This window comes from Erithacus rubecula (assembly GCF_903797595.1).
Source record: "Erithacus rubecula genome assembly, chromosome: 4".
Lineage (NCBI taxonomy): Eukaryota > Metazoa > Chordata > Aves > Passeriformes > Muscicapidae > Erithacus > Erithacus rubecula.
In genome coordinates, this window is record NC_136686.1 from 15,115,465 (window position 1) to 15,130,600 (window position 15,136).

At 45.5% G+C, this 15,136-nt stretch overlaps 1 protein-coding gene across 1 annotated transcript in view; it reads right to left on the reverse strand.

The window, feature by feature from the left end:
• Positions 1-11,611, reverse strand: part of BICD1 (BICD cargo adaptor 1) — a 157,955-nt gene extending 146,344 nt beyond the window's left edge. The window contains 1 exon segment of the mRNA XM_079303429.1: positions 10,959-11,611. Within this exon segment, the coding sequence (XP_079159555.1) occupies positions 10,959-11,171 (213 nt within the window). The 5' untranslated portion in view covers positions 11,172-11,611.
• Between the last annotated feature and the right edge of the window lie 3,525 nt (positions 11,612-15,136).

A 15,136-nucleotide genomic window follows, 5' to 3' on the forward strand; every position in this document is an offset into this window, starting at 1 on the left:
TTATCTGGCAGAGAAATGAAAAGCTTACCTAATGCCCAAGAAATGGAATTGCCTAATGCCCAAAGTAATGTACTCCTAAAATGCCACGAGATTCCATCTTCCTTATTGGTATACACAGACCTTTATAGTCCATCTAAATTTTGTTTCTCTTCTCTAATGTTATATATCATACACTTTTATTTCACAGAGGAGTCCTTGGTACCATATCCTTACAATTTGTTTTAAAATTTGTCACCAAGGACCCAGATTTATGACCGAGATTTTATGGATTAGAAATTGATCTAGTGCACATTTTTAGCTTACTGCAGATGGAAGATCCATGTCAGCTGAAAACTCTTTCCTTCAGATTTCTGCTGTGTTCTGTGTTTGGTTGTGAGGGTTTTTTCACCTTGCTCTTACACATTTGGGGCTGGTCAAGTGCATGCACATGAGCAGTCACAGAAGCTCAGCAAAATTATGACAACGCATCAAACTGCAAGAACAAAAGCACATGCCTGAGACACAATAATTATAATTATGCCAGTTCTTCCTACTTTGGTGGGGAAAAAAATCTGAATTCTCAGTTTGTAACACATTTTATCACTTGCATCTTGATGACAGGGCTGTTTGCCAGCAGGTGGTAGGCAGAGATTCAACTATAAATCATTGTTCCCTTTTGTCTTTGACTTACCCATGGAGGTTGGACCTCAGCTTCGGTCTTCAAGTCACACCTGCTATAGATGACCCTTAGGCACAACCCTGAGTAGAGGGCATATTGTCAGAGACAGCATTCTTCACATGGGATGCTTAAATCCAACCTTTCCTAACTGTTTGTAGGTGGGAATTACAAGCAGTTATTAAAGAAAGAAAGGACAATGCAAATGTTCCCTTCAACTAAACTCAGGTGAGCTCTGCCATTTTGCCATTGCTGTGCAGTCACCTGGAATTATCCAGAACTATGCAAACTTTTAATGCTTTGTAAAAGCTCTATGAGATATTTAGGGCATGGGCAAAACTCTTCCTACTCACCTAAAAAAAAAAAGGCCCCAAAAGCTTGTCTGCATTAATACTATTTATTATAGGAACTACAAGCTACTGAGAGCACATATTTAATAGAAAGAATCACAGATTCAAGTTGGACAATACAATTTTAAGTATCTTGGCTTAGCCATCAAATTGAGAACCAGAGGCAATGACTACACAGACACTTTAATCCAATTCTGACTCCAGACCAAATGCTCCAGTTCTCTTAACACTCAAAAAAAAAAGAAAAAAAATTACAGAAGGTTAAGAGTTCTACCTTTCTGGGCAGGGCCAGGATTCAGTGCAGTTTGACATCCTGCACCTTGCCTTGTGGGTGTGAGTACACAATACTCCAGTCCTGAGAAGACAAAATCCAAATCATGCTGTGTTCATGCTTGGCCAACAGCCAAGCTTTTATAAATTAGTTATTTCACCAAACCACCTGTTTCCTTTGCCTGACCCAAATTCCTATCTTTATCCTTCAAAGCTTGATTTTGTCTATCTATTTGAACTTTATAACTACTGGGAGCTGGATTTCCCCCTCTAAGTATCCAAAACAGAAGTTAAAACTGAAGCTGTTAGCAACTTGCAGCTTCCCTCCGTGGGAATTTGCCATTAGCCAGTGATGACAAACAGCACTTTCTATTTCATTCTCAGTACACTGGGGTTTAAATCCATCCAGAGTGACCAATCTCAGTGGGCATGAGATGTCTTGTCTGGGCTTAACAAATAATTCCAGAAACCATACTATATGGTTTTTGTAAAAGGGGGTTGGCTTTCCTAAACCCTTATGGAAAGGTGTCTCCTTCCTATGCATCCACACAGCCAATCCAATTTTAAAGCTGCCCTAAAAGTGGTATGTCCAAAGATGATTTTAATGGTGAGGCTGCTACAAAGCAGAGGGGATAAATCCTTGGTTGTTTCATCTTCAGTCCATGCTAAAACAACATTGTGAAGTATTTCTAGGAAGGCCTCATGACCTTACAATATCTGAGCATAATATGGAAGGCCCAGTCTGCCAAAAATGGCCACATTTCTTGCATTCACAAAACGAACAAAAAGGCTCTTTAATACAAAAAATTCAGTTCCACATCTTAGAGGGCAGCAAAGGAAGACTAAGCAAGATACACGGCAAAGACTGGGGAAAAAAATGTGGAAGTATATATAAACCATCATGAACAGGAGATAAACACTGTACAGGAATGAGAATGAGGCAGCAGACAGAGGGAGGAACCCTAAGGGAGATGAAGAAAATGGAATTGGATGCATTTCAGTCATAATGAAAGCCTTTGGATGTCTCATAGGTCTGTCCCAAAACCATAGATTTAGGACAGTGGCCTGCTCCTTCTTTTAACTACTATGTTAATTAAATTTTGATACTGAAAGAAGTTCAGAAACATAAATATTATAATCTCAAAATTATTTTTAATACTACCCTCTGCAGAGAAGTAGAGACCCCAATGAAACCCTAATCTGCAACCTAGCTTTCTACCTGCCTACTTCAGCTTTAGACACCTGCCCTTGCCCAGGCACATTTTTTACCTTCTGACTAGTCCCAGCTACTTCCATCTGTAGCTGGTCTGCACTCACAGACTGCATTCACAAAAAAAACTTGCTGGTTTCTTCTCATAATTATCTGCTGTGAGTGCTGCAAGTGATAAAGAGACAAAGGGCACATTCATGTCTCTACACACTATGTAAATTCCCCTAAATTAGGAAAATACTCTCTCTTCTCCCACATAAAATGAGTGTTTTTGATTTCTCAAGGATATGAGGAAAAGAAAGGGCTCTTAAAGTCGTGGAACAAATGTAAGACAGCTCAGCAGAAATGAATTTATGCTTTTCAGTCTTTGCCATTATAATTTAAAATCATCCCTCCCAAAAAAAAAAAAAAAAAACCAAAAAAGTACAGTAGAGAATTGTACGGAATTAATTATTACCCCCTCAGGTATCAAACAAAGAGGGAAGGGAAATCTGTAACAGAGGCAAAGCCCTACAATGTAGCAGAGACATGAGGGAAGCAGGATTCGGATTTTATTCTCATTGTCCATATGGAGAAAACACTGATGCAAAAACATAAAGAGAGGATGAGGTACTGAAGGGAAAACACATTCAATCTCAAGAAGAAAGCTTCTCTTCTAGAAGCCCTCAGTATAGTCAGAAAAACACATGATCTTGCATGTATTTTCCTCCAACTGCCAATTATATAAGGTATGTAAAAGTTGCCCAGGTGCAAATTCACTCTATCTGACTTTGGGAATGCTCCTCATTTTACCATGATGAATGCTCACAAATCCCTGTTTTATGCCAAATCTTACTTTCTCCACATTGTTCTGCCACTTTGCACTTTCAATACAGCCAGGTGTTCACTGTGAGTGCTTTTGGACACACAGACTGCACAAACACACCCTGAGAAAGAAAATCCACTAGGCAACACGGAGGGAAGGAAAAGCATTTCACCTAAAGGAAGGTGAAAAGATGGTAGCAAATTATTTCTTTTCTACTCCACTACAAAAAGGCCGGATTTCAAACAGATGTGCACCTTCAGATTAAAATCTCTCCTGTGTCTCCCAATTTTACATTTGTAAGCCTTACACAGGACATTGCTCATAATAATGTCTGGCTCACCCATTAACACCTCAATCAGTCTTATTAAATTTGGTACTAATCCAGTATTTCCTAGAAAATCTATGGAAAATTTACTTTCCAGTTACATAAAATCCAGTTGCAACTTCCATTTATCTCTGAGGAGTTCAATCCAGATGACTGATTCAAACAAAATTGCTCAGGTTAGAATGAGATTTATTTGATGAAATAGTAAAATGAAGAAAATAATTTAACTATTGGGAGAAATCAAACTGAAGTTTGTTTAGATTTATTTTGTGAATATGTGAGCCCCCACTGTTGAAGGCTGGCCATCCCTGCTAAAGGGCTGGATATTATAGGAGGACTAATATTGCATATTCATCTGTACTGACTGCTAAGGGTACAACACAATTACTGAGAGCAACTAGGAATACAGGTCCCTGGAAAAAAAAAAAAAAACCTAAAGGTTAACCTACATTTTTCTTTGCATGCTGCCAAAGCTCCAAACAATAGTCCTGATTCCCCCTAACATAATTCCAGCTGCTTATGTTTTCTGTAGGCTAATGCACAGGATTCATTTCCTCTTGGAGGAAGCAATCCTGATGTAATTTGATGAGCATCTCTCAGTATATCAGTAATATCAGTACTTGCTTTAGCAGCTCATCCCACCCCTCTCTTCCCTCTGCATTCATTCCTCTCCTCGTGCTTTTAGGCAAAGGTGAAACAGTTCACTGGGAGGTATTGTGAGTCAGATGATGAAACCAATCTTGTTACAGACAGCAACAAACCCTCCTCAGTTATTTATAATTGAGGTTAGTTTCCTACCCTGCTGTGACAGTATGAAGTTGCACAGCTGAAAGCCAGAACAGGGGCAGGAATGGCAGAAGGAGATTTAGGATTGTCATGCTGAGAGATGAGCATACCAAACACCACCCTTAGTAACTCTGGATCACTGCAGACTTAATAATAAGCAAGAGAAAATGAAATTCAAGCACGAAGTGAGGCTGTGAGCCCCCTGACAGTCACTGTTTCCAAGCAGGACATTACTGTGTATAGGGTAACTCACAGCAACCACCACTCAAATTTAACTATGTACAGTGGGGACCCTTAAGAGACTTTGCACTGCTCAAGGCCCCTTGCTGCCCTCTTTCTCCCCTCGTGCCACCTGCTCTCACAGCAGGACCAGCTCTGCACTCAGACCAGGTTCCTGAGGGCTGCATCCCATTGGGGCTTGAAAAGTTCCATGGAAAGAGATTGCATGACACCTCTGGGCAACCTGTGGGATTGCCCGTGCTCACGGGGAAACAGATCTACCTTAAATTCAGTCTGAAACTCAGTAGTTTCCATTTATGTCACTTACCTCTCTTATCTTCCCACCCTTCATAGAATCACAGAATGGCTGCAGTTGGAAGGGACTGCTGGAGATCAGCTGGTCCAACCCCCCTCCCTCCAGGGAAGAAGATTCCACAACCATCCTGGGCAACATCTTCCAGTCACCTGCACAGTAATGGATTTCTCCCTCATGTTAAGGTGGAACTTGCTGTGCAACAATTTCTGCCCAAAGCCTCTTGTCCTATTGCCCTGCACCACCAGGAAGAGCCTGGTCCATCCTCTTGACACCCTCCCTTGAGAGACTATTGACATTGATAAGGTCCCCTCTCATTGTATCTTCTCGAGGCTGAACAGACCCAGCTCCCTCAGCCTGAATTGCAAGAGAGATGTTCCAGTCTCATCTCTGTCACCCTCTGCTGGACCTGCTCCAGCTCTGTGTGTCTTGCCCTGAGGAGCCCAGAGCTGCACACAGCACCCCAGGTGCCTCACCAGGGCTGAGCAGAGGGCAGGATCCCCTCTCTCGACCTGCTGGCAGGGCTCTTTTTTCCCAATGCACCTCAGGACACCACTGGCCTTCTTTGCCACAAGGACACTTTTCTGGCTCACAGGCAGCTGGTTGTCCAGCAGGACCCCCAGGTCTCTACAGAGCTGCTTCCCAGCAGGTCAGCACCCAGCCAGGTGCATGGGGTTATCCCTCCCCAGGTACATGGTCCTTCACTTGCCTTTTCTGAATTTCAGAAGGTTCTTCTGTGCCCATCTTTCCCATCTCTATTGAGATGCTTCTGAAGGGCTCATAGCCCTCTGGGGTATCAGCCACTCCTCCCAGCTTTGTGCCAGCAGTGAACTTGCTGAGGAGGCATCTGCCCCTTCATCCAAGCCTCTGATGCCCCAGTACTTACCCTTGGGGGACACCACTAGTGACAGGTCTCCAGCTAGAGGTAGAGGGCACCTCTGCAAAGAGCCTGGTTTTGACATCTCAACAACTTTCTGTGTCTGGACAGGCTGATACTGGGTGCCTCCCAACCCTTTCTTTTCCAGGTTGAACAAGCTCAGCCCCCTCAGCCTCTCCTCATAGGGAAAGTGCTTCAGCTCTTCACCAGCTTGATGGTCCTTTGCTGAATGCAGTCCAGTTTACTCATGTCTTTCTCATATTAAGGGAGCCCAAACTGGATGCTGTTTTCTAAATGTGGTTTAACTGCCAGTCTGAAAGCAATAATCACTTCTCTCAATTTCCCAGCTCTGCTTCTGCTACTAAAGGTCCAGGATGCTGTCAGAATTCTGTGTCGGGACACACCGCTGTCCAACATTTAGCTTGCTGTCCTCAAGGATTCCCAAATCCTTTGCCACAGACTGACCCCCAGTCAGTCAGTCAGTCAGTCAGTGTCCAGCCTGTAAAAAGTGAATGACCTCATCTCTGAGTGGGTGCTGGGCAGCACAGCCTTTCCGAGTGAACATGAGCAGGCACCAAGGACAAAGTAGCGAGATCAGGATGAGATGCTGAAAATGTTTTACCTCATCCACACAAGCCCACGGACTCTGTCACTGGAAAGAGGTGTAAAGATATACTGAGATGGCATCAGCTCACAGCTCCCAAGCTCCCTATTTGGAACACATTCAGCTCTGGGGAGAATTTAGAACATCTCAGTGGGATTTATGAGCTTCACACTTTCCTAAGCTCCTGTGATGTAGACAGGTGTGTAAGAGAATCCAGATTAAAGAGGGCTGTATTTGGGGTATGTTTTTAGAAGAGTCTCCCCCTCCTCCAGCCTTTTTGGATCCAGAGAAGCCCCACCAAATGTACACTTCAAAGATGGAAGAGGCAGAGCAGATTCAAGGAGCAGGAGGGCAAGAGCTTTTGGAGAACAGTGGAGAGGTGGAGGGCACTGTCACTTCAGAAGAGAGGAGAAATGGAGATTGAGTCACCTGTGCTGAAATAGTGCAAGAAAGAGCAGAACAGAAAAAAGCTGCCAGAGAGACCTTCACCTCTACTCATCAAAAAACCCTTTCAGACACAGACCAATAATTACTTCTGAAAGCCCCATTAATAAACCAAGTAAGCACTCCATAATCATTGATACAACATTTCATGTGAGGTAAAGAAAGCAAACACCTGTCAAGGACAGGGCTACTCACCACTAGCCTGCTTTCCAATCCTGACCATGGATAACTTGGTATTAATAAAGCAAGCACCAAACTGCCTGGAAATCAGATGGCCAGTGCCATGTGCAACCCAGCAGAAGAGTTTGTCTCCACAGAATGAAAAGCATGAAAGCCAAGAAGCCAAGTGAGACATTGCCTAAATTAGTCAGTCAGAGAGAGAGTCAAGGAAAGGGACAGCTGCCATATTCATGATTTGATTCCCAAAGAGAAATCTCTGCTAGGAATTCCCAGGTCTAACTCCTGCAGAGTTGGACACCAGAGCCTTCCATCCCCATTTAATCATGAACAGATGTGACTGCTTTAAAATCTTTATGGACAACCAGTGCCCAGTAGCTGATCAGAGAATCATGGAATGGCTGAGGTTGGAAGAGACCTGCATGCTAAAGCAGGGACAGCTACAGCAAAACAGGCAGGAAGATCAATATGCAGCCATTTTACACTTCCATTACAAGAAATAGAACAACACACATTACTCTTACATTACTCTTACAGCAAATGCAATGTGAACATGTAAGACCAGATAGAACAAAACCACTGGAAGATGTTTTGCATAAAATATGATGATAAATAAACTCCCAACTCAGCAAGAGAATGAAATCCCATGGCTAATAGCAACAAGTCTTAGTATCTGAATTTTTATGGACTCTAGATTGAAAGGCACATCAGCTAAATATTTTGAACAGGGGCCCTAATAGTACAAGGTTTCACCAATGATCCAAAATTCTGCTAGATCAAGATGTAATTGACTGGAGAAACATCATTTTCATACAGAAAAAAAAAAATAAACCTCAAATCTTATTAAAGTTAATAAAGTTTTCAATAATAATAGTGTTTTTGCAACATAAATTTATCTTACGGCCCAAACATCAATATCTTGGGCTAAAGCAGAGACCTCTGAACACAGCAGAACATCAGAGGTTACTAAAACAATTCATATTACAGGGTGGATAGCATACATCCTGTACACAGGTATTAATATTTAATGTAATATATTATAATTTGCTTTTACTTCAACATCCTGTAATGCCTTAGTTTCCCATTTCACTCTCCAGTGATGGGAATTATTGTATAGCTGAGGTATTGCCATTTATATGGAAAAGGATTGCTGAAGTCCACTGGAGTTTTGAATTGCCATGGAGGATGGGAGAAGACTTCAGATCCCAATTTGCCAAACCATGGCTGAGTACTTAAAGATAGGCAGCTCTTCAGCTGAGTAATAAACACAATGAGGTCCTAACAACAGAACACAGGAAATCAATACTAAAACTGTTAAGAAATTAAGACTTGCCTCAGAAAAAGTCAACATCAGTACATGAATCTGCTCAGAGAAGGTCTGCAGAAGGAGAGGTAATTGTCCTAACATAATTCTGGCCACTCCCTTGCACCAACTATTCCTTGGGAATGGACTAACTATTCATTCTAGCACAAACCTGAAGCCTAATTTCTATGTCCCAAAATGGCCTCAAAGAGGATGCAAATGCAGTGAAGTAAGAGCAAAGCAGAGATTCCTGTTAGTCAGTCAGTCCATCCTGGTGTTTGATGTCCTACCACTGGGCAGCATGTTCTTGCCAGGGCCTGCTGGAGTAAGGACACAAAAACCCTCCTCCACGCATTTTGGATGGTGCTTTACTAAAACAAAAACGTGCCTTTGAACTTCTCTGCCCCTTTCAGAGCTTTCAGACTGAATCCTCCAGTCCCAGCTCTACACTGCACAGGACAGTTTGCCTGAACTACCTGAATTCTGCCTCACTGGTGTTGTCAGAGGCACCATTTGCTTTTGTCTCTCTGTTACAGGTCTGACTTGTGCTGAACTACCACAATGGAGGTGCTAACACAGGAGCAGAAAACAGATTACAGCAACAGCAAGGGCTAAGAGAAAATTCTCCTTTGCAGGGTGCATGTGCAGAAAGAATCAGTGTGGTTTCTGCTATAAAGGTTAAAAGCAAGAAAAAATTTCCTTGCAGCCTAGGTGGGGGATGGAAATGCCCTACCTGCTGCTAAGGAGGGCTCTGGAACTGAGAGCCCTGGGTCTGGCTTGGAAACTGGAGAAGCTCCACTCTTGCTTGGCATCAGGGAAGCTACAGGATTTCTCCTGTTCCTCCCTCTGTGAATATCCCCTCAGGATCCATGCTGTGGCTAGCACAACACGAAGGCCCCACAGGAGATACTCTGGGCTGCAGAGCGTGCAATCCCACTGACTTCAAGAAGAGATAAACAGGGAGAGAGTTTGTGCCCATCTTTGATTTCAATTAATTGCATTGACTAATCCCTCTAGTTTCATAATTCCAACTCGATTCCTTGCACTATCTCTTTTATCTGTGGCTATATGCACCCATGTGTCATCCTGGCTTCCCATCAGTCTTCTTTTGCATGTGATTATGGTGGGATAACAGCTAGATGCAGCTTTGCTTATCTCCTTCTTCTTCCTCTTCTTTTTTCCCTAGAAGCTGCATTGCACTTTCCCCTTTCAATTCTGTTCCTCTGTTACTGTCAGGTCATTTCAAACAGCACCACCTTCATACTAGTGCCAAGCTATGTATCTCTATCCCTCACTCTGTGATTACTGGTTACAAAAGTCCTGAGCCTACTGCACAAGCTCAGGGGGGCAGTGAGTCAGAGATCAAGTTTAAGGAGATCAATAGGTTTTTCTGAAAAGCAGTTTTATTCTTCATATTGAAAATATAATGTTCTCAACTCTTCTGGACACTGAACCAAGTCTGTAGCATAACTCATTTACCTGCAAGTAAAATGAAACCTTTATTTTATTAAAAATACTTCTGAAAGGGCACCAGTTAGTATTTTTAAGAATAGAAAAATAAATAATCTAAGTTTTTAAGTGGATTCCCTCCATATGGAATATGTTCGTGATTCCTAATAAAAATACTAACACAATTTCTGCACAGTCTATATAGCAGGTGATTTTTCATTTTGTTCTCGGGTTTTTTGTAGAACAAAATGAGACATTCTAAACCTGGGAGAATATCTGTTTGATGCTTTGCCTTCTGTTTCCAAAGCCTATCCAGTTACATTCTGGGATGGCATATAACCAGCATGAAGCCCAGAGCTGTGAGTGCTGCGTATGTGTGCACACACAGCCCTTCCACAGCTCCCACGGACTCTTACCACTCTCAAGTTACTTCCCTTAAGGATGAACACAGGGAGGCCGATGATTTTTCAGTCACGTTTAGCAGAGCTGAAAGGTGAAGTGTAACACCCACCTAACTTCATACAAAAACACATTTGAAAGATAATCCCAAATCACCCCTCCAATCAAATATTTCACCCTTTCAGCATGACGCAGAAGTTTAATTTCCACTGATGGGTGACCTCGAGAGTGTTATATACCCCCCTCCAAAGGCAGCGGTTCCCCTCAGTGGCAGAATAAAGCGGGTCTATAAATAACTTCAAAAGGAGTTGTCTCTCCCCTCACGCACTGCAGACAGCTGTTTACAGAGATCCCAACTCCTTACGCACTGCGTTGGCCCAGCTCTCATCCCACCGTTTCCTCTGCTCTTCCCGAAAGAGCCTTGGGCGATGCGGTGCAGGTAGGACCGGGGACCCTCCGCTGCCGCAAACGCCTGTTCCCACAAGTGGAGGCTGCCGCCGGCAGGAGCCGGAGCGCGGCCCCGCGGAAATTTCTCAGGGCAAGGGGGTTGCGATCTCGTGTAATCCGCCCTTAAGCTCCACGGTGCCCGCTGATCCCCGGCCCCGGGAAAACCCTCCTCCCCTGCCCGGAGCCGCGGCCGCCGCGGGGCCCGCGCCGCGCGTCCCCGCTCGCCCGCCGGCGGGGCGGCCGGGCCGGGCACGGGCACACGCGGGGCGCCCCGCGCTGCCCCAGCCCCGGCGGCGGGGCCGGACAAAAGCCCGGGCCGGCTCACCTCCTTCAGCTGCTCCAGCTCCTGCTTGAGGCCGTCATACTCCGCCTCCAGCTCATCGTACTGCTGCTTGAGGGTGAGCTTCTCCTCCAGCACCACCAGCCCATACTCCGCCGCCTGGATCTTCTCGTGGGTCGTCTCGGAGAGCTCCCGGGTCAGCCGCTCGATCTCGCTCTTGTAGTGGTCTGCGCCCTGCAGCACCTCCTCCGCAGCCATAGCCCCGCCGGCACTGCCGCGCCGCCGAGCAGGCGTCCAGGGGGCGGGCGCGGCCGAGGGGCGGCACCGGCACCGGCACGGCCCGGGGCGGCGGCGGCGCCGGGATGCGGCTGGGGCTGGGGCTGGGGGTCGGGGCCGCCTGCGGCAGCCGCCGCCGAGCGCGGTCCGCCCCGCAGCCGCCGCCCCCTCCTCCCCCGCCGGCCGCCCGGACGCGGCGAGGCCGCGCTCGCCTCCCCCGGCCCTGCGGCGGCCCCGGCGGCGGGGGCGCCTGGGCTGGCGAGCGGGCGGGCGGGCTCGCCCCGCTGTCCGGGGCGGCGGCGCCGCGCTGGAGGCCGGGGCGGCGAGCGGGGCGGCCGGGAGCGCGCCTTCGTGCGGCGGCTCCCGCGGAGATGCTTCTGCTGGCGCCCGCCTCCTCCCGCGGCGCCGGCACCGCCGCCTCCCTTCCACGCGGTCCCTCCCCTGCGCTCTTCAAGATGACAGCGGCCTCGGGGCTGGCATTGCCGGCGGGGGAAGCGGCGGCGGCAGAGCTACCGGAGCGGTGCGAGCCGGCCCCGGCGCGCCGGGATGTCGGCGCTGCGCCTGCGGGGCTGCTCCCCCTCCCTGCCGGACCCTCCCGCCCTCCGCCGCCGTGTCAGCGCCCTCGGCTCGGCTCGGCTCAGCCTGCCGCAGCCATGGCCGCAGCGCCGGCGGCGCGGCTCCAAGCGCGGGGAGACGCAGCCCGGCAAGCTGCGGGAGCGGGGGGCGGCCGCAAGGATTCCCCCGCTGTTTCGGGAAAGCGGGAAGCAGCGTTACCTGCTCTCTTCCCTGTCGCCGGTGAATGAGTGCGTTCGGGTATGGTCAAGGCAGCCCGAATGCGAGACAGCGGTGGGGTCGGGGCGTTGGGCTGGGGCTGCTCTCCCACCACCATTAGCACAAGGTCCCGGTGCCACCGATTAGGCAGCGGGACAAAACTGACTCCGCTCCGACGCGGTCACACCATTGTTTCTCTGTCAAATTAACCGGAGGACCTGATGCATAGATTATGTCAGTTTTATGCTGGCTTTATGCTGGCTGCAGAAAGACAGATGCTACTTGTCCAGCCTAAAATTGGAGTGGTGCAGACAGACAGTAGCTGATCTCTTACAAAGCCTGCCAGTAAAAAGTTAACACACCAGATTAGGCGCATTTTACATATTTGAACTGGAAGAGTGAGTTCATCCTAGATCAATGTCATAGCCTTTTTTTTTTTTTTTTTTTTAATTTTTTGTACTCAGAGTCTTAAACTCCAATTTACTGTTTCTTCAAACTGTGGCTTGAATTGATATTGGTCAAGTTTTGCTCTAAGTACTAGCAGGATCTGGTTTTATTTTTTAAATTTGCTCCCTTAAAAGTTGGCAATTGAGTTAGAATTTCCAAATGGAGGTATTTTAAATAGAAGTTACCTGTAAGAAGATGGATGTCACTGCCCACCAGTGCAGCACTGTATTGGAAATCAAAGACATAGATTCCCTTTCTTGCTGACCTGATACTGTGGTTCTAAACAAGCCACATCCTCTTTCTCCCATGGCTTCCCCATGACTAAGAAATGGGTAAAAATGATTAGACTGCTCAGCAAAGTTCCTTGAGATCTGCAAATGGAAGCACTAGTTATACAATACATGCATACAGTATATGGCATGTATCAATTTTATAAATATATGTGCATGCATACATAACAAATACACTGTAATCCAGCCTGCACAGACACTTCTTATTGCCTAGAGAGCATACGTGGAAGAAGCAAGAAAAGTAATGGAAATTCTGTCAATTTTTAGCTTGAAAAATGCTTCCAAAATGCACATTTTTAATAAATTCTAATGTAGAAGCAAGTGTGAATATTAATAGGCTCTCATCAATGGCTGAATGTCAAAAGAGAGGAGAACACCAATATCCCAGCTGTAATTCCTGTGATATGGCTAACCTCCTTTAACATCCTTTTCCTAAAAAGCAATGAGAGATTCCACAAATCAGAAGGGGAAAAAAGCCCAGAATTGAAAGGAGAAGCAAACAAGTTCTAGTCAAGTTGTCTTTTTCAACTTTGCACCTAGGCCACTGTGCAAGGAAATGTTCATTGAGCATGGGAATGGATCATAAAACAAACAAATCTTTGAGACCAGTGCTAAAAATGAGTGATTGGGTCAAGGATGGTGTGGAAACTGGTTGAAGCAAGGAAATGCCTACAACTTATCAAGCCTTGGTATAACTCCACCTAACACAATTTGGTTGACAATCTCACTCCCAAACCAAGGGCAGCCTCACCACACCTGCACCTCAGAGGTGAAATCCTGCATTTTGCAATGTGTTGGCAAGCCTGGCTTCTTTGGTGAGGCTTGTCTTTGTTTGAAAAATCTACTTCTTCAGAAGTCTCTTTGAAAAGTCCCGAGTTGTTAGGGGACTTGTGTTGTCAGTTTCTCTGCACTGACTACCCCTGGGCTGGGCAGCATACACATGGATACATTCAGAAACACATATTTAATCAAATGAGTTCCACCTTTCACTTCTCTATCTTTTCTTAGGCCTCAAAAACAGCACCTACATTCTGTTGTCAAGATCCTCCATCTGTATTTATAATGGGCTACTGAGGTCACTGATGGATCTGAAAAATATTCAAGCTCCTTCCCCTGCTATCAGGAGCTCTGGTTTTGCCTCATTCCTGACTGTGTGGAGATGAGAAAAGATGGATGATCTTACAATATAAATAGCATCTACATTTTAGCCAAAGTCTTCATTAAAGAAGGAGATGCTGCAGCATGACCCAAAGGTGGTCATTCCCTAGGGATTATGTCATAGCAGAGGCAGTGGGATCCCCTTTGATGGAGATCTCTGGCTTTCTGGAGTGCCCATGATAAACTATGGATTCAAGTTACTGTACAGTGGTGCCAACAAAGCTCTGGTCTCAGTCACAGTTCTGGTACATTTAGGAGCTCACTTATCAGTGCAGATAGCCCTAAAATAATGATACTGGCATTTTAAATAATTCCACTGCCCTGGTGTGATCACTTTGCATTGATTTAAGTCCTGCTAAAATGCTATTGTATTTTCTGCCTCCTTGAGCTCAAAAAGCCTGTCCTGGTCTTATTGAAGGTTGGCATATCACTCTGCATTATCATCTTTCCTTGATTTTGCCCTGTCCACCACCTTTATGTGAATATTTCAAATTAATTTCTAAAGTAATTTCATCTACAAGTCATTCCACAGACCTTCATAAAGGGCTCCTTCCTTGGGACTGCATTCTGACATGCATTTCACAGCCATGAAAGTGAATTCCTTGGAATTCCTGACATGTGATACTAGTAGGTTCCTAAACCAAGGATAATAGATTCTAGTACTAATTATACAGGTTTTTTTAAAACAATCAGGTATCCAAGTACAGGGGAAATTTTACAATTCGCATATTACACAAGAGGTTATTTAAATTTCAGCTCATTTAAGAAGCATTTAATGACCTATATGAAATGAATTATTGGTTCTAGCCTTAGTGACAATGCAGCCTGTACTGTATGGCAGAAGGCTGAACCTGCACCTACAGCATGCACAGACATCCCTGTGAGTCCATTTGTATGGAACATCTCAGAGCACAATCTAAGCAACTGCTAATTAGCAGTGTTTGACAAGCTCACCAGAGTGGCCAGAGGGGGAGAAAAACAACAAGAAAAAGAAAGGAATGAGGAACAGTCTATCGTTGTTAATGAAAATAGCATTGATTTCCTGAAAGCTAAAAGAAGGGAAAAGCACTAAAAGAGGGAAGGCTCTATGGGAACTGAAATTGGTCTGGTTTGGAAATAAACGAGGGGCTGTTACACTGCCAAAGCTTCATCCTTCTCCAGTGCTGAGTGTAAGCACCACCTTTGTAATGAATGGCCAGCCTGGAGATAAAAGGGAGACACTGGGAAGAAAATGAAATTTGAAAAGATATTTCGAGATCTTAGTCTAATATAAATGCTAAT